Source organism: Oratosquilla oratoria, chromosome 12 (assembly GCF_046742065.1).
Source record: "Oratosquilla oratoria isolate Oo_2021 chromosome 12, ASM4674206v1, whole genome shotgun sequence".
Classification (NCBI taxonomy): Eukaryota; Metazoa; Arthropoda; class Malacostraca; order Stomatopoda; family Squillidae; genus Oratosquilla; species Oratosquilla oratoria.
This window is the reverse complement of record NC_134788.1, coordinates 52,640,104-52,664,417: the sequence shown is the minus strand read 5'-3', so window position 1 is coordinate 52,664,417 and position 24,314 is coordinate 52,640,104. Positions and strand designations below refer to the sequence as shown.

At 38.3% G+C, this 24,314-nt stretch overlaps 2 protein-coding genes across 2 annotated transcripts; both read right to left on the bottom strand.

Moving 5' to 3' along the window:
- Window positions 1-5,044: 5,044 nt before the first annotated feature.
- Window positions 5,045-9,224, bottom strand: LOC143031760 (uncharacterized). Its single transcript, XM_076195998.1, has 2 exons — window positions 9,075-9,224; window positions 5,045-6,885 (listed from the first exon to the last, which is right to left on the bottom strand). The coding sequence occupies exon 2, from the start codon at window positions 6,755-6,757 to the stop codon at window positions 5,549-5,551; it is 1,209 nt and encodes a 402-aa protein (XP_076052113.1). The 5' UTR covers window positions 6,758-6,885; window positions 9,075-9,224; the 3' UTR covers window positions 5,045-5,548.
- A 6,924-nt stretch (window positions 9,225-16,148) lies between these two features.
- Window positions 16,149-23,472, bottom strand: LOC143031755 (uncharacterized). The gene is made up of 2 exons (XM_076195991.1): window positions 23,224-23,472; window positions 16,149-20,847 (listed from the first exon to the last, which is right to left on the bottom strand). The coding sequence occupies exon 2, from the start codon at window positions 20,114-20,116 to the stop codon at window positions 18,368-18,370; it is 1,749 nt and encodes a 582-aa protein (XP_076052106.1). The 5' UTR covers window positions 20,117-20,847; window positions 23,224-23,472; the 3' UTR covers window positions 16,149-18,367.
- Between the last annotated feature and the right edge of the window lie 842 nt (window positions 23,473-24,314).

The window sequence follows — 24,314 nt, the reverse complement described above, 5'->3', positions numbered from 1 at the left end:
AGTAGTGTATAAAAGAGGGCTTTTTCCGCCGGGCGATTAAGCGAGCGATTAGGGGCGGTTGGTGGTTGTGGCTCGGGAGAAATGGACAGGGAACTCGGACGGCGGCGCCGACAGCCAATGTTTTTCTATGGATGGAAATTACGCATTACTTGTACAGTAATTATGTGGTATTGGGTATAGATTAAGGAGTTGTATACTATTAGTGTTGTGGAAAATCAAAATATTATCTCAAAGATCAGTAAAACAAACTTGATTTAGACTTAAACCTTTTTGATTTCCTTTTGCTCTCGATCCCACGAATGCAACGTAACACCTATACGGCCTAAAGGAGTGTGGGATAAAACCGTGTGGTGTCCACGAATTACCACATACTCTAAAATATTAATCCTTGTAGTTGGGGTGGTGGCAGCGAAACATGAAGAAACAGCTTTTGAATACTAATTAAAACCATTATAATTAACGTAGAATTTCCCAACTAGCACTATATATCTGAATAAGTACTATCTTATCTCTGGTATTCTCGACTGGACATAGTTTTGTTCCCATGAAGGCGTAATCTACATCACGCACATCGTTTAATCAAATAAAACGTTGTCGTCATTCGGGCACTACAGCTGGGCAGGGCTCGATTCCTGTAGAGGAGCTGGAGGATTGGGTAGAAGAGGATGCTGGCCTGCCTGGTTATCATCACCAAACAGGTGAAATTGTGCAAGAGTTGAATTCACTCAACCCACTTGTGGAAAAAGGAGAGGCGACATCAACATCCGGACTGTCACTGCAGCAGGAACTGATACGACTGACACTGCTGGCCCTTGTTGACAGAGTTGGTGGACCTTAGGCTGAAAGTTATGAGATATTCCACATAGTTCGCCACCCTTTGATGAAACAACAGCGGACCACGAAAACCCAGCAAGGCTACATCATCACCTGACCTTCCAGCCAACAAGAACCAGAGACCTCCGACGATGTGTCAATTGCTTCAACATCCTCAATGAACCTACACAGTACATCTTCCTCATAGCCACTACAAGTTACATCACAGACACCAGAACAAAATTTCGCCGCCTCTGACGACGAGTACACAGTTATGTAGGTTTAAGTACACAGTAGGTTAAAGTACACAGTTATGTAGGGATAAGTGTTTAGTGTCGAATGCAGTGTTAAGATAACTAGAGTATGTTTGTTTAGCGTTAAGTGATGGATTACTACAGTTCAGTACATCATACTATGTAATACAGTACAGTAGTGGTGGTGAGCTCTGGTGTAGTGTGGTGGTATGTGTGTCATTTGGCTTCTCCCCCCTACATCTCATAGCACTATTTCCCAACACAGCAATGCAGTATCCCTTCCTTACAAAAAAAAAAAAAAAAAAAAAAAAAAAAAAAAAAAAAAAAAAAAAAAAAAAAAAAAAAAAAAAAAAAAAAAAAAAAAAAACTGTGTCTGAGAACAATTTAAGGGTGTGAATGAAAATGAATCTCTGACGATTAACAGGCCTTTCTTTCATCTCCAAAACACCTCCATAATACCTTGGGTCACTCCTCTTCACCTAAGCTCTGGAAATAATATTTAAGGCTTCCCAGCACTTAAGTATTCTGTCAATAGCTGGTAAAAGAGGAAACTGTTTAGTCTTAACAGAGTGCAACTGCCAACCTTCATAAATTTGCAGAATTCCTTTAACTGTGCTCAAGTGTTGAAATGGCCATACACTGAGCACAATGTTTTCAGTGTCAATATACAGCTTAGGCTGCAACAAATCTTGTTGCAGTGTACAAAATATGAGCCAGAAATTTTGCAGCTATAAGGTTATTATAAGCCATTTTCACTTTTTGATGAACATTGTTGTATTTTACAAAGTTTACACCTGCATTATCAGCAGCATACGCAAATACTTTATTCAGATTGAGACCTAACGTCTCTAGTTTCAATAGTATTTTTTTTTTTTTTTTATGGCCTCTGATGATTCGTTGTCAAGTAACACATGTTGTACTCTCTTCTCAAAAAGAAAGTACCTCAGTAAAAGATTTGATATTTTGCTGGACCTATTTTTGAAGGATCAGTTGTTATTGAAAAGGGCAAACCATGTTCTTTGATATACTCCATGTGTTTGTATAGAATACAGTGCTAGAATATTTTCACACAGATATCAATGAGTCACTATATGTTTGTTTGTCAACTTCTACTCCACAATCAACACTTTTGTGACTGATAATGTTTCATAGCATGGTACACTTTACATAGTTCTAGACATTATTTTGTCATCTTGAGATGATCGAACTGGGCTGATAAATGGCAACAATGACAGTCCAGTACTATTACGAGTGTTCCTTTTATGTTTATCAGTGGCACTATATGCTGTTCAATTGCATTTTTTCCTGTACTGCTAATATCCACAGCACATAGGCATAGTATACAAAGTGCACAAGATTCATCATTTCTACTTTTAGCAATAAATCCAAATTATTTGACCCATTCAAGGTTAAATGTTGTTTTTCTTTTCAGCATTTCTCTGACTTTGATGTGTACTTTGTTGATATATTGACTTGTACACATACACTGTGGCCCCCATGTTGTGTTCCCAATGGCAACTCCATACATTTATAATAAAGATACATCAATGGCCATTTTAGCTTTCATTTCCCACTGCTTTAGTATATGGAATGTATGTAATTATTTTTAGACAGGCCTTAAAAAGGACAAGTTAAAGTCTTGTTTGAGGCGGCACAGGGCGGAGGACAGAGTGATAAAAAAAGGAACTGTTTTCATCCCTTTATATAACATTCGCTGATGACGTCAATACTACACATTATTTTATGCAGAGCTCCAGGTAGTCCCTATGTAAATAGCTTGGATGTCAGGAACGTACTTTGCGGATGTATATCTCGTCCCTCCCTGCTCACACCTCCACACAACCTATATAGTATCAAATGATTCTTTATATGATTGCAATAATACTAATGCAATATAATTTAAATAAATTTTTAATCTTTTAATACAATGCGACTAAGAGTCAATGTATAGTTCAACACAATTACACAATTTCTATTATTCTTTGCAATGCTCATGCAAGGGTGTGACAATAGCAAACATGAAAATTTTTATCATGCACCCCCTTTAAAATTGATATTTTGAGAGAATCAGCAAGGACACTTTTTTGTGACCAGCCACGTGTCTTACTAACTTAAATGTTTGCAAAAATAAATTCCACTTAGTGATGTGACTGCATTTATTTGCTTGTGTGCAAAATTTGTCTTTCTTGCAAAGTATATGCGCACACATGTGAATCATTATACTGACCAGTTAAGCAAACAACACAAATTCTAAGTGATTATTATTACCTCCAACAAGGAATTTGTTGCCAGTATTTTTTTTAGCAACATTTACTTAAGTTATAGATTTCCATGAAATTGTGTGTAGGCTTAGGTCAGGAAACAGGTTGTTAGGTTTTGAGGAACATCTGGACATGTATGCAGATACATTATTTCTTCAAATTTGCAACCCTGGCTTTTATAGATTGTATACAAATTTCATGGATTGTATACAGAGGCCCATCCTATCATTTATAATGTGGGCAACACTATCCTTATTGATTCTGAGACCCTGAAATTGGTGGAGGTATGTGTTGAGTGGCATCTAGTTTAATAATTTATTATGTATATGAAAGAACTTAAATTTTATTTTCCATAAATAAGACAAATCATTAGGCATATATTTTAATTCTACTTTTTTTCTTTTGCACTTATTGAGTTTGTATTCAAAGAGTCCTCTGTGTGACAATGATAGGACTGATAAAAACATTTACTATGTATTCTATAATTATCTGATTAGTACAAAATGAAGTAAAAGAGATAACTCTAATGATTGATTACCTTTATTCAAACTTTCTAATTCTGCAAATAGCTACAAATACACATAGTGAAGTCCATTACTAATTCTTAGCTTGTTTAGTTTTAGCTTCTAATTCCTTATTTCTTCTCTTTTTTGTTCTTGGCATTCACCTACTCTTTATACACATTTTCTAAATTTATTGAATTTCCATAATTTGTAGCTTTTCACTCTCATAAACATATCCTAATGGCATTCCCCTAAAAGGGTTCTAAGTTTGTTTTTTATTTGATTCATTAGACTAAAACCTCACTCACAGTCTGTCTTTGCCTTCATGGAACCGTTCATACTGAAGAGCAAATACCACCATTTGTGTAAAATTTTATACAGTTTTGGATTTAACATTTTCTTCCACAGAAAATTTAAAATAATTAGCCTAATTATTTCTGTAGTATCAAGACAAAGGGCATTTACATGTTCACTACCAAGTGAGAAATCACATAGTGAAATGGAGGAGATATCAAACATTGATCATTCTTGTACATCATCCTTAGGGAACCTAGTCCTGTAGTAGTTTTCATTATTTCATCCAGCCATACACTACCAGTTAGAAGTTAATTTTCACTTTAACATCCATTGCTTCCTTTCAATTTGACATGGTGCATCAGTTCTTTGCAATTTTGTGATTTTAAAAATGTTTTTTATTGTTTCATAAATTTACAAATGCCTTCAGAATACAGACCATGTCTGTGTGCAGCTCCCTTTTTGTTTACCATAAAACTTCTGATCTTTGCTTCATAATTGCACTTTTAACTACTATTTTTCTACTTTTCCAAAGCTCATGCTATTCTTGAAAAGTAGGTCTTTGTAGGAAACTCTACTGGTTTTTTCTTTTCCAAATAGAATCTGATGTGAAAAAAAAAGGAATTGTATCAAGTATTCACAATTATGAGCCCATTAGGATTATTAAATTTGCAGGGGCAGATTGACATGCTTCTTTATTTAATTCACTTTAGTGAACAAGTACTGATGAAGAATAATTATCACAGTTCAAATAATCTCATAATTACATGTGGTATGAAACTGTACACTTAAACTTTAAAGGTAATTGACAGATTCTCAAAATCACATGTTTCTTGTTTTGAATTATGAAAATCATACAAATAGTTGCTTTAATAGAAAATCAATTTCATCTTTAGTACCTTATGTGCACAATTTTTTTTTCTTTGTGCATCACAATGGAATTTCTAACAAGTGTGAGTCCCTATGCGATGTTTGAGAGACCTTTCAAAAAGCTGACTCACATAGGTCACATTGGAAAGACCTCTCTCTTCTGTGGGTTATCATGAGCTTTGCAAGATAACCCTTCAGTGAGAAAGCAAAATCACAGAGGTCACACTGGAAGGACTTCTCTCCTGTGTGGGTCCTCATATGCTGTGTGAGATAAATCTTGTGAGAAAGCAGATTCACACAGGACACATTGAAAAGTCTATCTCCTGTGTGGATCATCATGTGATCTTTGAGGTAACACTTTTGTGTGAAAGCTTTACCACACACACCATATTGGAATGGGTTCTCTCCAGTATGGGTCATCATATGAAATTTGAGGTGATTTTTTTGTAAGAATGTTGCATTGCAATGGTCATATTGGGAAGGCTTCTCTCCTGTGTGGGTCCTCATATGCTTTGTGATGGGATTCTTTATGGTGAAAACAGAGTCACAGAGGTTACGCTGGAAAAGCTTCTCTCATGTGGGTCCTCATGTGCTTTATGAGAGAACTCTTTATTGAGAAAGAAGAATCACAAAGGTCACACTGGAAAGGCTTCTCTTGTGTATGGATCATTAAGTGATTTTTAAGGTCATTCTTTTGTATGAAAGCTTTATTGCACAAACCACACTGGAATGGCTTCTCTCCAGTGTGAGTCATCAGGTGAAATTTGAGGTAGTTCTTTCGTGAGAAAACCGCATTGCACAGGTCACATTGGAAAGGCTTCTCTCCTGTGTGGGTCCTAATATGCTGTGTGAGATTACCCTTTTGTGAGAAAGCAGAGTTGCACAGACCACACTGAAAAGGCTTCTCTCCTGTGTGGGTCCTCATATGCCTTGTGAAATGACCCTTTCTTGAGAAAGCAGAATCACAAAGGTTGCATTGGAAATGCTCCTCTCCTGTGTGGGTCCTCATATGGTGTGCGAGACTATCCCTCAGTGAGAAAGAAGACTCACACAGGTCACATTGGAAAGGCTTCTCTCTTGTGTGAGTCCTCATATGCTTCGTGAGACTATCCTTTAGTGAGAAAGCAGAATCACACAGTTCACACTGGAAAGGTTTCTCTCCTGTGTGGGTCCTCATATGCTGTGTAAGATTGCCCTTTTGTGAGAAAGCAGAGTTGCACATGTCACACTTAAATGGCTTCTCTCCTGTGTGGGTCCTCACATGCCTTGTGAGATGACCTTTTCTTGAGAAAACAGAATCACACAGGTCACACTGGAAATGCTTCTCTCCTGTATGGGTCCTCATATGCTGTGTGAGATAATCCTTTTGTGAGAAAGTAGAACTGCACAGGTCACACTGGAATGACTCCTCTCCTGAGTGGGTCTTCATATGCTGTGTGAAATTACCCTTTTGTGAGAAAGCACAATCACAAAGGTCACACTGGAAAGGCTTCTCACCTATGTGGATCATCCTGTGATCTTTGATCTGATTCTTTTGCGAGAAAGCTTTATTGCACAGGCCACACAGGAATGGATTCTCTCCAGTGTGGGTCATCATATGAAATCTGAGGTGATTTATTTGTGAGAAAGCTGCATTGCACAGGTCACATTGGAAAGGCTTCTCTCCTGTGTGTGTCTTCATATGTTTTGTGAGACCATCTTTTTGTGAAAAAGCAAAATCACACGGGTCACACTGGAAAGGCTTCTCTGTAGTGTGGGTCATCACACAATATCTAAGAGGACTTATGATATTGCTGTACCACAGATGTCACACCAGATCATTATCACCATATGATACATATGGAATCGACATATAGCTCTTCCAAAGAAATGGTGATAGGTACTCTCATCCTGGAGAAAAGAAAAAAAAAAGAAAAAAACTAATTATAAGACTAATATATGTAACTCTTTGAGAATCTGTAATACATTGTAATAGGATAGTGGATGATTTGTATACAAACTATTTCATACTCAAGTCCTTTGTATCTAAAGAAACCCTTTGTCCTTTCCTTCATCTAACATAAAATAAGTAGAATCGCTAACAGAGATGGTGCTATGATACATTGCATTCTACATATTCATTATATGCTGAAAATCATCCAAAATCTACAAGCATACCCACCCTACAACGACCAGAATGACTCAAATTTTAATCTGCTTTTTTCATGTCATGAGATTTGAAAGTGAGGAATGGCCCAGCCGCCCACAGCAGTCATAATTTCATATAACTCCATAACATTCCATGTTTGAGCTCATAAGACCTGAATCTAAGTTTAATCAGTTCTGTATTGACTCTGATAATGTTTGTTGCAACTTACAGCTTTATAATAGATGGGGCAACCCTATGTACATAGCAATGGTTGTCATGCCCCCATACATATTTTGCAGGTTATTATACAATAGAGGTTCATGATAATCTATGTACACTTTGCTTCAGATTTTTTTTTCTGTCTTCCACTTGTACACAGATGGGGAGTTGCATATAAAACTCTGTATCTCTTCACTGCTAGGTTTTAGTTGGGTTAAGTCCTAGAATGTACTGTACAAGGCAAATGCATACAAGGGGCCTGCAGCTAATCAAATAAGATATATTTTTACTTAAGGTATATTCTTTGCAAATTCTAATTTCTTGACAGGCCTGACCTGATATCCCTCATTTTTACTCCACCTCACTGGCACAGTGGTTAGAGTTCCTGACTGCCACTACAGCGGTCCTGCTTCGAATCCCACCCAGGGCTGAAATAATTTTAGTATCGCTGCACTGTGAGTCATTACTCCAACTCTCATGGGTGGGGAGTTGGGGGCATGTGTGTGCATGTAAGGTCACAACATTACCCATAGATCTGTCATATATGCGCTCTCTTCCAGGAGGGAAATAGCTGGCAATCATGAGCCCAACATGTGATCCAAGACCATGGTGAATCAAATATATTTTGATTTGCATTTGAGATTATTATAACTTGTTAGGGTTGATTTTGTATCAAAGTTTCACTAAAAATTTATTTCAAGAGCAAAAAAAGTAAAAAAAAAAAAAAAAAAAAAAAAAAAAGTTACAATGTGTGCAATGGATGACAAAATGGTCACTAACTTTATTTATCAAAGTAGGAACTGGTATTTGTTTATCAGTTCCCATGGAGAGCTATTGCCTTTGTGTCTTTATTATATACCTAACTCTAGGTATCCCTGGATGAAAGGAGTACCAAAAAAAGGGGTCACATAAAGAATTGTCACCCCAGAAGGCCCACATGAAGAATTGTCACCCCATGAGATTCCATCTGAAGAATTGTCACCCCAGTACACCGAATATCAAGTAGAATAATGATTAGGTCAGGTTAGGTTAGGTTGAATGAGGGTTATGCTTATTGTCATCAACTTGTACAACAGAATCATAAACACAGGATGGCCCACAGGCAGATTTGTCACCCTAGGATAGCCCAATGAAGAATTGTCACCCTGTTGAAGTCTGGAGTGACTATTCTTCACATAATCCCAAAAAAGATACATGCAAGTGGAGGAAAAAAAATGAAGAGGGTTTGGTTAGGTTAGGTATGAGTTGGATTGGTAATTATCTACTGTCCTGGAACTCCTCTGAAACAGGTATTTTTGTTTCTCCAGAAAAAGGACACGCATATAATTAAATGAAATTGCCCATTGATGGATAGAAAAATTAATAAACTCATACTCCTTGGCAGAGACTAAAAATATTAAAAACAAAACATCAAAGACTGTTGCCTGTTCTGACCTAAGAATGCCATTTGAAGACCTGCAGTTCTTTGGGAATAGTACAATGACACACTGTCAAAGTAAGTGTGTATTCAAACTGGTGATTAATTATGCTGAGATAAAGTCTCCACCCAGTCATTGGTTTACCACCTGGCAGCTTGTGGCTGTCTATATGGTAAATTACCTCTGTCTAGGAGAAAATATGCCTCTTGATATTTAAAAATATTAAGATTTTAGTCTTACGACTCATGCAGTTTTATTCTGGTTCATGTCACTTAAACAAAGAATTCAATACAACAACAACGAAGCTTAGTTACCTGACATTCTGAAATATATTGTTATCCTTGTAATGACCTCTTTCGTATGAAAAACAAGGATATCATCGGCATCAGTAGATTTTCCTCGTTTGTGGTATGTCCTCCAATATAGTGGCGCATCTATTTACGATTGTCACCTGCAGCGCTCTAGTTCACATGACCTGTGTCCAATTCTTATGTAAATTTTCAGAAGTATACACCTAATTAATATAGCAATAGAAATTCAAATATCAAGTTTTTACATTATAATACATCAACATAATGCGTTTTTCTTAGTGGAAATCAATGACAAGAAAAGGTTGATAAAGCGATATGCTAATGACAGCCGTGACGAGTGCTTGAGACGTCATCCTTGTTTTGATAGTTGTGGAAGTCGAAGAAATTAAAGTATGATAAATTGTTCTAAACTAACTTGTATTTAGTAATGCGATACCTGTAATGTTAGAGGTTATCAGAACTGTCGTCGTCGCCAGGGATATTGACGGCCGGTTTTGGCATCCGATCGGACCGGATGTAGAGGAGCTTGATAGCTTCAAGAAAAGCATGAAGCTCAGTTCCATAGCACCGTTTCAAAAATATTATGTCACTTGGAATAGGAGAACGCCCAGTACAAAAGATAGCGTATAAACTGACATTGATGGGACTGGACAAACGACAACATGGTGTCTAGAACCCATCGTCGCACCTCTGCTCGGTAGCGTATTTGCTTTAAAGCATTTTTTTCAGCCAAGAAAAATATATATTACGCTGATGTATCATATTATATAGTATTGATAAATCATTTTCTCTTGCTACACCGTTTAGGAGTGCAATTTAAAAAATACTGTACATGAATATACAAATGGCTTTTTACCCCCTTACAAGGAAGGTAGTCAATGTCAAAAGGCATAATTCCACTCCCATTCACGACCCCTCATCTTGGCTCTTTCTGGATGACGGGTCATTTCTGCATTTCGCCCATCGCCCAGGATCAGATGCAGTACAGCAAGACACAGCTTATCCACAGCAAGAACACTTCATTCGGTGACCCTCCCCCTCTTCTCCTCATGCGAAAATAGAGAAGACGAAGAGAAATCCCTTCGGGCTGCGTTAAAATGGCATTCATACATACCCACTCCCTAACCTCCCTCCATACTCTACCCACCCCGTTCCATGCATCACAGTATCATCTATACACAGCCATTCTCCATTCACCCCTATCTTTTGCACCCGGACCGTCAACTGCAGCAGGGATTGTTGTGACAGACACACTGCTGGCCCTAGCTGACAGAGTTGGTGGACCTCTGGCTGAAAGCTACGAGATGTTCCACTTAGTTCGCCACCATTTACTGAAACAACATCCTCAATGAGCCTACCCAGTACATTTTCCTCATTGACACTACAAATTACACCAGAACAAAAAATTGCCGCCATTGACGACGACGACGACGACGGCGAGTAAAGGAAGTACACATTGTACAGTGTACAGTTATAGGTTTAAGTGCAACTATCAACCTCAACAAATTCACAGAATTCCATTAACTGTGCTCTTCTATCAGTTGAGGTAGTTAAAATTACCCTACACTTTGAGCACAATATTTTCAGCGTCAATTTCCAGTTTAGCTGTAGCAAATCTTGTTGCATTGTGCAAAACATGAGCCAAAAAATTGCAGCAATAAGGTTATTATGAGCCATTTTCACTTTTTGATGAACATTGTTGCACTTACATAGTTTACACCTGCATTGTCAGCAGTGTATGCAAACACTTTATTCAGATCCAGACCTAGCGTCTCTAGTTTAGTGTGGTGAATATTTTGTTGCACCTTTGACGGATCAGTTGCTTTTGAGAAAGGTAAACCGCCCTCTTTGATCCGCTCCACACGTGTTTGTACAAAATACGGTACTACAATATTTTCACACAGACATTTTATCTTATTTTCCCACATGCCACACCCTTCACTGTCAAAGACAATATATTTCTTCGCTATTTTTTACTCCATAATCTAGACATCTGTGACTGATAATGTTGCATAGCATGGTATACTTGACATAGTTCTGCAGACATTATTTTGTCATCTTGAGATGACCAAACTGGGCAGATAAATGACAACAATGACCGTCCGGTAATATTACGAATATTAACTTTATGTTTATCAATGGGACAAGCTGCGTGCTGTTCAACTGAGTTTTATTTTTATTTTCCTGTGCCGCTAATATCCACGCCACAAGAGCATAGTGGCATAAGGTGCATGAGATTCACCATTTCTAGTTTTAGCAATAAATCCGAATTGTTTAGCCCATTCATGGTTTAAATGTAGTCTTTTCGCCATTTCTTTCGGGGCTTAAATACCATCATTTAATTAAAGCAGGAAATAAAGCCAATCACTCACCACTGCTGTCTTTGGTAGACTTGTGGTTAGGTTCGGACAAGGCAGGGAAATGAAACTCACAATAGCACAAAGGTACACAAGATTTAATGAAAACTAGGCTCGGAGGTCACAGACGAGGGCTCGTAAAGGGAAGGCCCTGAGTAAAGGCCTCTTCAAGTGTCGTGGGCTGAGTGCGAAGGTTGGAGAAGTTGTGCCCGAGGCGACTTGCTGGAGAGAACTGAATTCTGAATTTCTAGGAAAGACCAAGCGCTTGCGCGGGATCGGTTTTTGTGGGAGGGGAAGAATGCCTGTAAGAAAATGAAAAGATAGTAGTGTATGATAGAAGGCTATTGACACCGGGCGAATTAGCGAGCGATTTGGGGCAGTTGGTGGTCGTGGCTCGGGGGAAATTGACTGGGAGCTTGGACGGCGGCGGCGACGCCGGGATTAGGATCACCAACAAAAGTTTAGAAAATGGTAGGCGTAGTAGTAGAGAAAGGTGGAAAACGGAAAAATCTTTAGTGGGAGGTAAACTGAAATGAGATGTAGAAGAGAAAGTTAGAAAGGAAGTGAATTTTAGTCGAAGAAAAAGTAAGTGTAGATGTTTGTGCGTGTGTCGTGGCTATGTTCGTGAGAGGTGTGTGTGTGTGTATCTTACGGGAAGTGAGTAGAGTTCACTTCCCGTGTGTAGAGCGCGTTCCTGATAAGCCACAGGTGGTGTCTGAGTAGCCTGCTTTTCCCCAGGTTGGGTTTGAGGTCCTGTAGAGTTAATTCAGAGGCGATGCGAGGGGGGGGGGGGCAGGCGGGCGGTGTAAACCCGCCTGCCGACGTCAACGAAGAGGTCGGCCTGTGCCAGACGGGCAGCAGCAAAGGAGATATATCTCCTCGCCACCACCGGCGAGCATGTAGAGCGCGTTCCTGATAAGCCACAGGTGGGGCCTGAGTAGCCTGCTTTTCCCCAGGTTGGGTTTGAGATCCTGTAGAGTTGATTCAGAGGCGATGCGAGCGGGTGTTGTATTATCTCTCTCCTTCCAATCACAACTCTGAAAGCAGAGAATTACGTGATTGGGAATTGTGTGTAAAATATCAGAATGTAAACTCGCTCGCCAGCGTCAGCGAAGAGGCCAGCGTTAGATTGCGGGCCGGTTGGACAGAGAGGCGTCCCAATTCCTCACCGTCGACCAGCCTGCGAGCAGATGAGGGAACTGCTTGTCTCGGCAAGACGCCGTCCTTTTAAAGGAGGCTGGCGGCTCAGCGAGGTCCCCGGAGAGCTTTCCCGAGTTTCTGATTGGCTGTTGGTTGGAGCTGGCCGAAACATCTTGCTAACTACGGCGGGTATATAGGCCTAGCTCGAGTTGTGTGACGGCCAATCTGGTTTTGACCAGCCCCTCGTCACCACAGACTAACCGTCTCAGAGACTCAGAGTTGGAGTCTCAGACCCCGGTGTGTACTTAATATCTTGTCACTTATACACTGCGGCCCTGCACGTTATGCTACCAACGACAACTGCACACAATTGTAATAAAGGTACATCAATGGTCACTGTGGTCTTCAGTTCTCACTTTAGTATACGTAAGGTATAATTCTATTTAGACGGCTCAAAAAGGGCATGTTAGTCTTGCTTGAGGTGGCGCAGGACAAAGGACAGAGTGATAGAAAAAAAAAAAAAAAAAAACAAGACTGTCCTGCCTTAAGTAGGACGTCTGTCAATCTTGTTTTCATCCCCTTACATAACCTTCACTGATGACAGTACTGCACACTTATGCAGAGCTCCAGGTAGTCCTTATGCAAATGGCTCAGACGTCGGTAACATACTTCGTGGATATCTCCTTTTCCTCTCACACCTCCACACGATCTATATAGCATCACATGATTATTATAATTGCAATACAACTAATTCAATGTTAATCAAACATAATTTTGAATTCATAATACAATGCGAAAAAAGTCAACGTACAGTTTAACACAAGGCACACAATTATACACATACAATTTTTATAATTTTTGCAATACTCACGCAAGGCCGTGACAATGTCACTGTGTGTATGTATATATATATATATATATATATATATATATATATATATATATATATATTCTGTTAAAAACGACAGCAAATGAACTTTTTCCGTGAGCTCTCAAGCTTGCGAAAAGTAGATTTTTGGTAGGGGGAAAGGGAGTAAATCAAATTTCCAAAACTCATAAGGAACACAAAAATTATAATGAGCACAAAAATATAGTACACAGTAAACAAAATACAAGAAATGAGTACAAGAAATACAGAAAAAAAAAATAATACAAACAGAACAAATTAGATTTCAAGACATTTCGCAGATCTTTCTGCATCCTCAGTTGAAGTGAAAAAGAATGGAAAAGGGAGCATATTTGAAATGAAATGGAAAGCACGGGAAGACGTCACCGTGTTGTCACTGGGGGAGGTCATACGAATGACCACGAACACTGGGGGGAGATCACAGGTTTGTGGAAACGGTACTTGGAGAGGTCACTCCCGGGTTCGGCGCCAATCTGCTTCTCAGTCTTTGGGAACGACGTATGGCAGGATGTTCTTCCCTTTCGCGGGGAATGGGAAGTCTCTGTGGAGGAGACCCCGATTTCTTGGGATTGTCCATCTGGCTCCTCCGAACAGGTTTCATGCTAGGGAGGAGGGCGAAGTCATTTACTTGCCTATTAATGGCAGGTTGCAGCTCCTTTATCCAGATGGCTTCCAAGATAGCCAAGCGCTGTGGGTCCTCTTCTTTTGCCACAACTTCGGTGTTTTTTACTATAGTCTCCCTACCGAGGTGGCGTCGATTCTGGGTCCAGTGGTTTTGCATGGGTCCTCCGTGTTGCAAGTGCATGGTGATTCTTCTGGATAATGTGGTGGTCGTCCTTCCCACGTAGACTGAAAGGGGCGTGCAGTCCTCCTCTGGGCATGTGTATTTATATACTACGTGGGATTGACGAACCTCCTGGGGTTCTGGTGCGGGGTTGTTCCTTAAAAGTAGAGGAGAGATCTTTCTACGTTTGTAAAATATTATAAAGGACAATTTGTCACTTTCGTTTTTGGGAACCCCATTTCTATAGATTATTTTTTTCATAATCTTCTCATCCTCCTTGTACTTGGTAGACATGTAAGCTTTGTAGAACACCTTAACTGCGGTCCATTCGTGTTCTACTGTAGTGGGGCGTGTTTGTTTATACCAATTGTCGATCATTCTGCGAAGATTGGCTTGGACCTCGTGATTCGTGTATCCATTGTTGATAAGGAATTGGTGAACCCGATCAAACTCTTTTTGAGTGTCACTCCAAGAAGAACAGTGGCTGAGGGCTCTTCTGAAAAAAGGCGCTAATTGTGGCGTCTTTGTACCTCTGGGGACACTCGCTCTCTCCATTCATGCACAGTCCGGGATTGGTTTCTTTGACGTGGACACTATAAGAAAAAGAGGGACAATTAGTCTGCTTGAGTAGGACGTCCAGGAAGGGGAGGAAACCTCTTTCACCGTGCTCTACGGTGAAGTTAAGTCCAGACACCTCCATGAACTTTCTCAAGATATCAATTTCTGAAAGGGAGTCAGTATTTACAAATATATCATCTATATATCTACAATAAAGGCTAGGTTTTTCAATTTGACTAAAAATAAATTCCTCTACAGTCCCCATGAAAAAAAAAATGAAAAAAATTGGCAAACAGTACACCATGGGGCAATCCCATGGCAACCCCATCAATTTGGCGGTAGAGTGTCCCACGGGGGAGCGGAATGGGGCTTCTTTGGTGCAAAATTGAAGCAGGGTCCGTAGGTGTTCTTCAAGTAAGTTAAGTCCGGGGGCTGGTCCGCTTCTGTAAACTTTGTCGCATATGAAATCTATCGTTCTATCCACAGGAACATTGGTCAACAGAGATTCAGCATCCAGCGAAGCTATGAATCCCTGGCTGGGAGCGTCTTTCACCAGTTCTATGAACTTCCCCCTTAAAACTGATATTTCGAGAGAATCAGCAAGGACTTTTTTTTGTGGCCAGCCAGGTATTTTATTACTAAATTGTTTATAAAAATAAATTCCACCTAGTTACTTGATCGCAGAAATTTGTTTGTGTGCAATTTTTGCTTTTGCAAAGTATGCACACCCATGTGAATAATTATGCTGTCCAGTTAAGCAAATGCACACAATCTTAAGTGTTTATTATTACCTCCACCAAGATGTGTTTTTAGCATTGTTTCTTTCTTTGTCTGTTAGCAACACTTACTACACACATATTTCGATCAATTTTTGTGGAAAGGCGGGCCTTAGGTCAAGAAACAAGTTGTTAGATTTTGAGGCAGATCCGGATATGTATACACAGTGCTTTTTCGAATTTGCGAACCTGGCGTATATAGCTTGTATATTTCATGGATTGTATACAAAGTGGCCCATCCTATCATTTATTACATGGGCAAATTGATCTTTATTATGTGACCCTGATGTTGGTGGAGGTATGCGCTGAGTACCATCTAGTTATTTTATTATATCTATGAAATTACTTTTAAATTTGGCTTTCCATTAACCAGACAGATCATTAGGCATATATTTCAATTCTATATCTATTCTACAGCGATTGATTTCGTATTCCAAGAGTCCTTTGTGACAACAATGGCAGAGCTGATAAAAATATTTAATATTTTATATTTATCTTATTAGTAAGAAGTGAAGTAAAAAACATAAGTCTAATGACTGATTACCTTTATTTAAACTTTATAAGGTTGCAAATAGCTACAAATACACTATATAAAAGAAGTCAATTACTAATTCCCAGCTTATTTAGTTCTAGCTTCTCCTTATTTCTTCTCTTTGGCATTCACCTACTCCTTATACACATTATCTAAATTTATTGAATTTCCATATAATTGGTAGCTTTTCACTCTCATAAGCATATCTAAATGGCATTCCCCAACACAGTTTTAAAGTTTGTTTTTGATTTATTAGACTAAAAATTTAGAGTCTGCACTAAATGCAAGGGTCCTCCAATATCCATCAAATTTACTAAGTTACAAAAATGTTCATTCTGAAGAGCAAATCCCACAATTTGTGTAAAATCTTATATAATTTTGAATTTATTGTTTTCTTGCCCAGAAAATTGGAAATCACTAACCTAATTCATTATTTTTGTAGTATCAAGACAAGGAGCATTAACATGTTCACTACCAAGTGAAAAGTCACAATATGAAATAGAGGAAATATCACTGATTATTATTGAACCTCCTCCTCAGGTAATCTGTCCTGGAAATGGATGTAGTGCTTTTCATTGTTTCATCCAGCCATTCACTAGCAGCTAGCAGTTCACTTTCATCTCACACTCTTTGCTTCCTTTGAACATGGTGCATCATTTTTTTGTAATTTTGTTATTTGAAGATTTTTTGTTTGTTTTTTGTAAATTCACAAATGGCTACAGATTACAAAATACAGACCATGCCCATGTGCATTATTCAGCAAACATGCTTGTCACCTTGTCTTTTCTTTTCTTTACCTTCCAAGAAGAAAGTCAGGATGGGCCTCTCCATGACTCCCTTTTCCTGTACCATAAAATTCCCAATCTTTGCATTGGCTTTGTTTTAAAGATACGCTTTTATCTACTATTTCAAAGCTCATTTATTGACCTTTTTATCATCAGTATAATCTTTGCTCATGTTGTTAATCTTGAAGAGTAGGTCTTTGTAGGAAACTCTGCTGATTGTTTTCTTTTTCAAATAGAATTTGATACATAAAAGAAAAAACACTGGAATTTTTTAGATTAACACCTAAGCAAGATGTTGTAATTATCATAATTTATTTTATATTATTTGTTTTTGTATTGTCATCATTTGTCTGATTTTCATTTATTATTAGTTATATGTTGATTTATTATTATTTACTATTTACCTGTTTGTTTATTATCTAACTATACCTATGCATTCATTTATTTTATTTGTTATTTACATTATTATAATTTTTATTTATTAATTTATTATTATTATTTTTTCACATCCGACCTAGATATGGGCCAAAAGGTCTCCTGTCAGCATGCTCCGCCTTTGTAAACCTTTGTAATTATCAGGTCATCAGTTCTATTAACTTTGGGGGGGGGGGCAAATAGACAACATGCTTTTTTATTTAATACACTTGAGTAAACAAGTACTGGTGATGAAGAGCCTTCACAGTACAAATGATCTCAAAACTACATGTGAAATTATGAAATTGTACACTTAAATTTCAATGATCATTTTTCTTTTGTTTTGAATTAATTATCATGCAATTATACAATTAATTTATTTAATTTTTCTTTTCATTTCTTTTTCATCTTGAGTCCCTTGTGTGCACACATTGTTTCCCCTTTGCGCATTAGTTGTAAAAAGTGTGTGCGCACACAGACACACAGCTTAGAGGGGACACTGTTCATAGCACATATCACACTGGAATTTCTAAGAAGTGTGAGTCACCATGTGATGTTTGAGAGACCTCTTTTGAGAGAAAGCTGAATTGTGCAGGTCACATTGGAAAGGCTTCTCTCCTGTGTGGGTCCTCATATGTTGTGTGAGGTAGCCCTTTCTTGCAAAAGCAGAATTATACAGGTCACACTGGAAAGACTTCTCTACTGTGTGGATCATCACATGATTTTAGTGTGAAAGCTTTATCACACACACCACACTGAACTGGCTTCTCTTTGGTGTGGGATATCATATGAAGGTTGAGGTTATTTTTTTTGTGAGAATGATGCATTGCTGTGTGAGATTAAACTTTTGTGAGAAAGCAGAATCACAAAGGTCACATGGAAATGCTTCTCTCCTTAGTGGGTCTTCATATGCTGTGTTAGATAACTTTTTAGTGGGAAGCACCATCACCTAAGTCACTTTGGAAAGGTTTCTCTCCTGTGTGGATCCACATACACTTTGTGAGAGAACCCTTGATTAAGAAAGAAGAATCACAAAGGTCACACTAGAAAGGCTTCTCTCCTGTGTGAGTCTTCATATGCTGTGTGAGATTACTCTTACGTGAAAAAGCAGAATTACACAGGTCACACTGGAAAGGCTTTTTTCCTGAGTGGGTCTTCACATGCTGTGTGAGATAACCTTTTAGTGGGAAAGCAGAACCACATAGGTCACATTGGAAAGGCTTCTCTCCTGTGTGGATCATCATATGCTTTGTGAGAGAACCTTTGATTGAGAAAGAAGAATCACAAAGGTTACACTGGAAAGCCTTTTCTCCTGAGTGGGTCTTCCTATGCTGTGTGAGATTACCCTTTTGTGAGAAAGCAGAATCACAGAGGTCACACTGGAAAGGCTTCTCTCCTGTGTGGATCCTCATATGCTTTATGAGAGAACCTTTGATTAAGAAAGAAGAATCACAAAGGTCACACTGGAAAGGCTTCTCTCCTGAGTGGGTCCTCATATGCTGTGCAAGATAACCCTTTTGTGCAAAAGCAGAATTACACAGGTCACACTGGAAAAGTTTTTCTTCTGTGTGGGTCTTCATATGCTGTGTGAGATAACCTTTTATTGGGAAAGAAGAATCACAAAAGTCACAATGGAAAGGCTTCTCTCCTGTGTGTATCCTCATATGATTTGTGAGAGATACCTTTATTGAGAAAGAAGAATCACAAAGGTCACACTGGAAAGGTTTCTCTCCTGAGTGGGTCCTCATATGCTGTGTGAGAGTACACTTTTGTGAGAAAGCAGAATTGCACATGTCACACTGGAAAGGCTTTTCTCCTGAGTGGGTCTTCCTATGCTGTGTGAGATTACCCTTTTGTGAGAAAGCAGAATCACAGAGGTCACAGTGGAAAGGCTTCTCTCCTGTGTGAATCCTCATATGCTGTATAAGATTACCCTTTTGTGAGAAAGCAGAAACACACAGGTCACACTGGAAAGGTTTCTCTCCTGAGTGGGTCTTCATATGCTTTGTGAGATAACATTTTAGCGGGAAAGCAGAATCACATAAGTCACAATGGAAAGGCTTCTTTCCTGTGTGGAACTTCATATGCAGTGTGAGATTACCCTTTAGTGAGAAAGCAGAATCACAGAGGTCACACTGTAAAGGCTTCTCTCCTGTATGTGTCTTCATATGCTTTGTGAGAGAACCCTTGATTAAGAAAGAAGAATCACAAAGGTCACACTGGAAAGGCTTCTCTCCTGAGTGGGTCCTCATATGCTGTGTGAGATTACTCTTTTGTGAGAAAGCAGAATCACAAAGGTTACACTGGAAAGACTTCTCTCCTGAATGGGTCTTCATATGCTTTCTGAGATTACCCTTTTGTATGAAAGCAGAATCACAGAGGTCACACTGGAAAGGCTTCTCTCCTGTGTGGATCCTCATATGCTTTGTGAGATACCCCTTTAGTGAGAAAGCAGAATCACATAAGTTACACTGGAAAGGCTTTTCTCCTGAGTGAGTCTTCATATGCTGTGTGAGATAACCTTTTATTGGGAAAGCAGAATCACAGAGGTCACACTGGAAAGGCTTCTCTTCTGTGTGGGTCCTCATATGCTGTGTAAGATACCTCTTTATTGAGAAAGCAGAATTACAGAGGACACACTGGAAAGGCTTCTCTCCTGTGTGGGTCATCACGTGATTTTTGAGGTTACACTTTTGTGTGAAAGCTTTATTGCACAAGTCACACTGGATAGGCTTCTCTTCAGCGTGGGACATACGATGTTTGAGGTTATTTTTTGTGCAAGAATGATGCATTGCACAAGTCACATTGGAAAGGTTTCTCTCCTCTGTGGGTCATATTGTGGTGTAAGAGAGAATTCTTATGTAAGAAAGCAGAATTGCAAAGGTCACACTGGAAAGGCTTCTCTTCTGTATGGGTCCTCATATGCTGTGTGATATTACCTTTTTGTGAGACAGCTGAATTACACAGGTAATATTGGAAAGGCTTCTCTCCTGTGTGGGTCCTCATATGCATTATAACTCTTTAGTGAGAAAGTAGTATCAGAGAGATCACACATGAAAGGATTCTCTCTTGTGTGGGTCCTCATATGCTGTGTGAGAGAACTGTTTTGTGAGAAAGCAGAATTGCATAGGTCATACTGAAAGGCTTCTCTCCTGCCTTGGTCATATGCTGTGTGATATTATCCTTATGTGAGAAAGCAGAATCGCAGATGTCACATTGGAAACGTTTCTCCCCTGTGTGGGTCCTCATATGGTTTGTGAGATCATCCTTTCAAGGGAAAGCAGAATCACACAGGTCACACTAGAAAGGCTTTTTCCAAAGTTGGTCACTATATGGTCTTTGAGGTCACTTTTCTACCACTGAAATCACCCTTTTGTGAAAAAGCAAAATCACACAGATCACGCAATATCCAAGATGACTTGTGATATAGCTGTACCACAGATGTCACACCAGATCCTTATCATTGTATGATATGTTTGGATTCTATAAATAACTCAAAGAAATGGTGATAGGTACCCTCATCCTGGAAAAAAAAATGCAATTATAAGATTAATATCCAACCCTTTGAGAATCTGTAATACACTGTAATAGGATAATGAATGTTTAATACACAAACAATTTCATGATCAAGCCCCTTTGTACTTCCCATCACCTATCATATAATAAGTAGAATCACTAACAGAGATGGTGCTATATACTGCATTCTACTTTTTTATTAGAAATGGGCTGTAAATCACCCAAAATCAACATGCCTATCCACCCCACCATGATCAAAATGGCTTGAAATTTGTTCTAGTTTTTTCTTCCTGTCACGAGATTTGGAAGTGGGGAATGGCCCAGCTGGCTACAGTAGTCATATTTTGATATAACTCTATAATATTCTGTTTTGGGCTCATAAGAACTGAATCTAAATATGATCTACTCTAGAAAGGTTTATTCAGTTTATGTCACTCATCTGACTCAAATAAATTATACAAGTCACATTGTTTTAGATACATTGGTAAGTGGTGTATCTGAGTTATTATCTAAGCAAGCAGCAATAAATAGATAAGATATAAGAAAATGTAGAGGTGCTTTCCATATTTTTTCTTGTCACAATTAGTAAAATGATATTTTCTAATATATATACATATATATATATATATATACCTACTAAAACAACCTAAAAAAAAAATAACTTTGGTAAGTAAAAATGCCTGTGTCATATAATGGCCAATTTTTGCCCACAAGTAATTTTTGGAACAGAGTACCTCAGTTCCCATTCCTAGCCCTGAGAAGAGCTGGAAAGAAAGAACGAAATTGCAAACAGTGATTATCTCTGGGGAAATCCTAGATTTTCTGGGGAGAACTATTTTGCCAACTTTGATTTAACTTCCCCTGTTCCTGTTTAACCCAATGTAAGGTTGCACCGGGAATTAACCCATTCAATGTTGTTGCAACTTACAGTTTTGTAACAGATGGGGCAACCCCTATGTATGTAGCAATGGTTGTCATCCCCCATACATATTATGCAGGGTATTATGCAATAGAGGTTATGGTCCATGATAAACAATGCAAACATGTTTTACTTCAGATTTTTTTGTCTTCCACTTATACACAGATGGGAAGCTGCATATAAAACTCTATCTCTTCATTGCTAGGTTTTAGTTGGGTCAGGTCCTAGAATGTATTGTGCAAGGCAAATCCATACAAAGGACCAGCAGCTAATAAAATGAGGTAGATTTTTACTTAGGTATGCAATTATTCTAGATTACTGCACAATTACAATTTAGAATGTATGAGTGCAGATGCTACACATCTCTAAGACTTATATTCTTTGCAAATTCTTTATAATGTTTTAGCAGGCATGAACTGGTATCCCTCATACATCTCCACTCCCCCTCAAATATATTTTAGTTTGCATTTGAGGTTATTATAATTTGTCAGATGTGATTTTGTATCAAAGTTTCACTACAAATATATTCTAAGAGCAAAAAAAAGTAAAAAAGTTATAATGTGTACAATGGATGACAAAATCATCATTAACTTTATTTAACTATCAAAGTTTCACTAGAAATATATTCTTAGAGTAAAAAAGAAAAAAGTTAAAACGTGTACAATGGATGACAAAATCATCATTAACTTTATTTAACTAAGGAGGAACTGGCATTGTTTATCAGTTCCCACAGAAAGCTATTGTTAATGTGCCTCTATTGTATTTACCTAATTCTAGGTAAATAGTGTATCCCTGGATTAAAGGAATACCAAAAAGATTACAGGCAAGTGGGAGAAAAAAAAAAATCCACCAGAACAGAGGGCTTAGTTAGGTTAGGTATGAGTTGCATTATTGATTATCTACTGTTATGGAATTACCTTGAACAAGGCCTAATGCTTCACTAGAAAAAGGGCACTCATATAATTTGATGAAATTGTGTATTGATGGACAGAAAAAATCAATGAACTCATAATTCTTGACAGACTTAAAAATATTAAAAACAAAGCATCAAAGACTATTGCCTATTCTGACCTGAGAATGCCATTTGAAGACCTGCAGTTCTTTGGAGATAGTACAACTACAAGTGTGATTAATTATCATTGGTTTACCAACTGGCAACTTGTCTCTCTCTGTACAGTAAACTTCTACATCTGGCTAGGAGAAAATATGCCTCTCAAAATTTGAAAATATTAAATTTTTAGTCTTCTTTATGACATGTGTTGTTTTATTCTGGTTTATGCCATTTAAACAAAGAATTCAATCCAACAACAATGAAGATTTGTTACCTGATATTGACAGAAAAAGTTGCTAAAAGCGATACACTAATGACAGCCGCGACGAGTGCTTTGGGATGAGACGCCATTCATGTTTTGATAGTTGTGGAAGTCAAAGAAATCAAGGTATGATGAATTGTTCTAACCTTACCTATATTTAGTATCTGTAATGCTAGAGGTTATCAGAACAGTCATCGTTGCCAGAGATGTTGACAGCCGGTTTTGGCATCCGATCGGAATTCGGAGTGTAGAGGAGCTTGATAGCTTCAGGGAAAAAATGAAGCTTAGCTCCATAGTACAGTTTCAAAAATATTATGTCACTTGGAGTGGAGAACACCCGGTACACAACGCAGCGTACAAACTGACATTGACGGGACCGGACATATGACAAGATGGAGTCTTGTACCCATCGTCGCAGATCTGTTCGGTAGTGTATTTGCTTTTTCGTTATCGATTTCCGACCAGAAAAAAAAAATGTATATTACATTGATGTATTGTAATTTATGTATTTGATGTTTTTTTTTTTTTTTTTTTTTGCTACATTGCTCAGGAGTGCACTTTTAAGAAACGCATACATATACAAAAGGGCTTTTTCTCTCCTTATAAGGGAGGTAGCCAAAGTCAAAAGGCATAATTCCACTCCCATTCAACACCACTCCCCCCTCCCATCTTGGTTCTTTCTGGATGATGGGTCATCTATGCATTACGCCCATTGCCCTGGGTCAAAAGCAATATAGCAAGACATAGCTTATCACAGCAAGGCCACTTTATTTAATCAGTGACCCCCTCCCTCTTCGTCCACAATATTTTCAGCGTCAATGTCCGGTTTAGCTGTAGCAAATCTTGTTGCATTGTACAAAGCATGAGCCAGGGATTTTGCATCAATAAGGATTCTATCAGTATTTTTCTTTTTAATGAACATTGTTGCATTTACATAGTTTACACATGCATTGTTAGCAGTATATGGAAACACTTTATTCAGATACAGACCTAGCATCTCTAGTTTATACATATTTTTATGATTCATTGTCAAGTAACACATGGTCCACTCCTTTCTTAAAATGAAAGTATCTAAGCAGAAGTTTTGGTAAATACTTTGTTGCATTTTTGTTTGAAGGATCAATTGCTATTGAAAAGGGCAAACCACGTTCTTTGATCTAATCCACATGTGTTAAAATACGGTGCTATAATATTTTCGTAGATATTTTATCTTAGTTTTCCCACATGCTCAGGGCACTTTGC

What these genes read in the sequence shown, in the direction of transcription:
- LOC143031755 (XM_076195991.1), bottom strand. Translation starts at nt 20,116, where the DNA reads ATGCATCATTCTTGCACAAAAAATAACCTCAAACATCGTATGTCCCAC.
- LOC143031760 (XM_076195998.1), bottom strand. Translation starts at nt 6,757, where the DNA reads ATGACCCACACTACAGAGAAGCCTTTCCAGTGTGACCCGTGTGATTTT.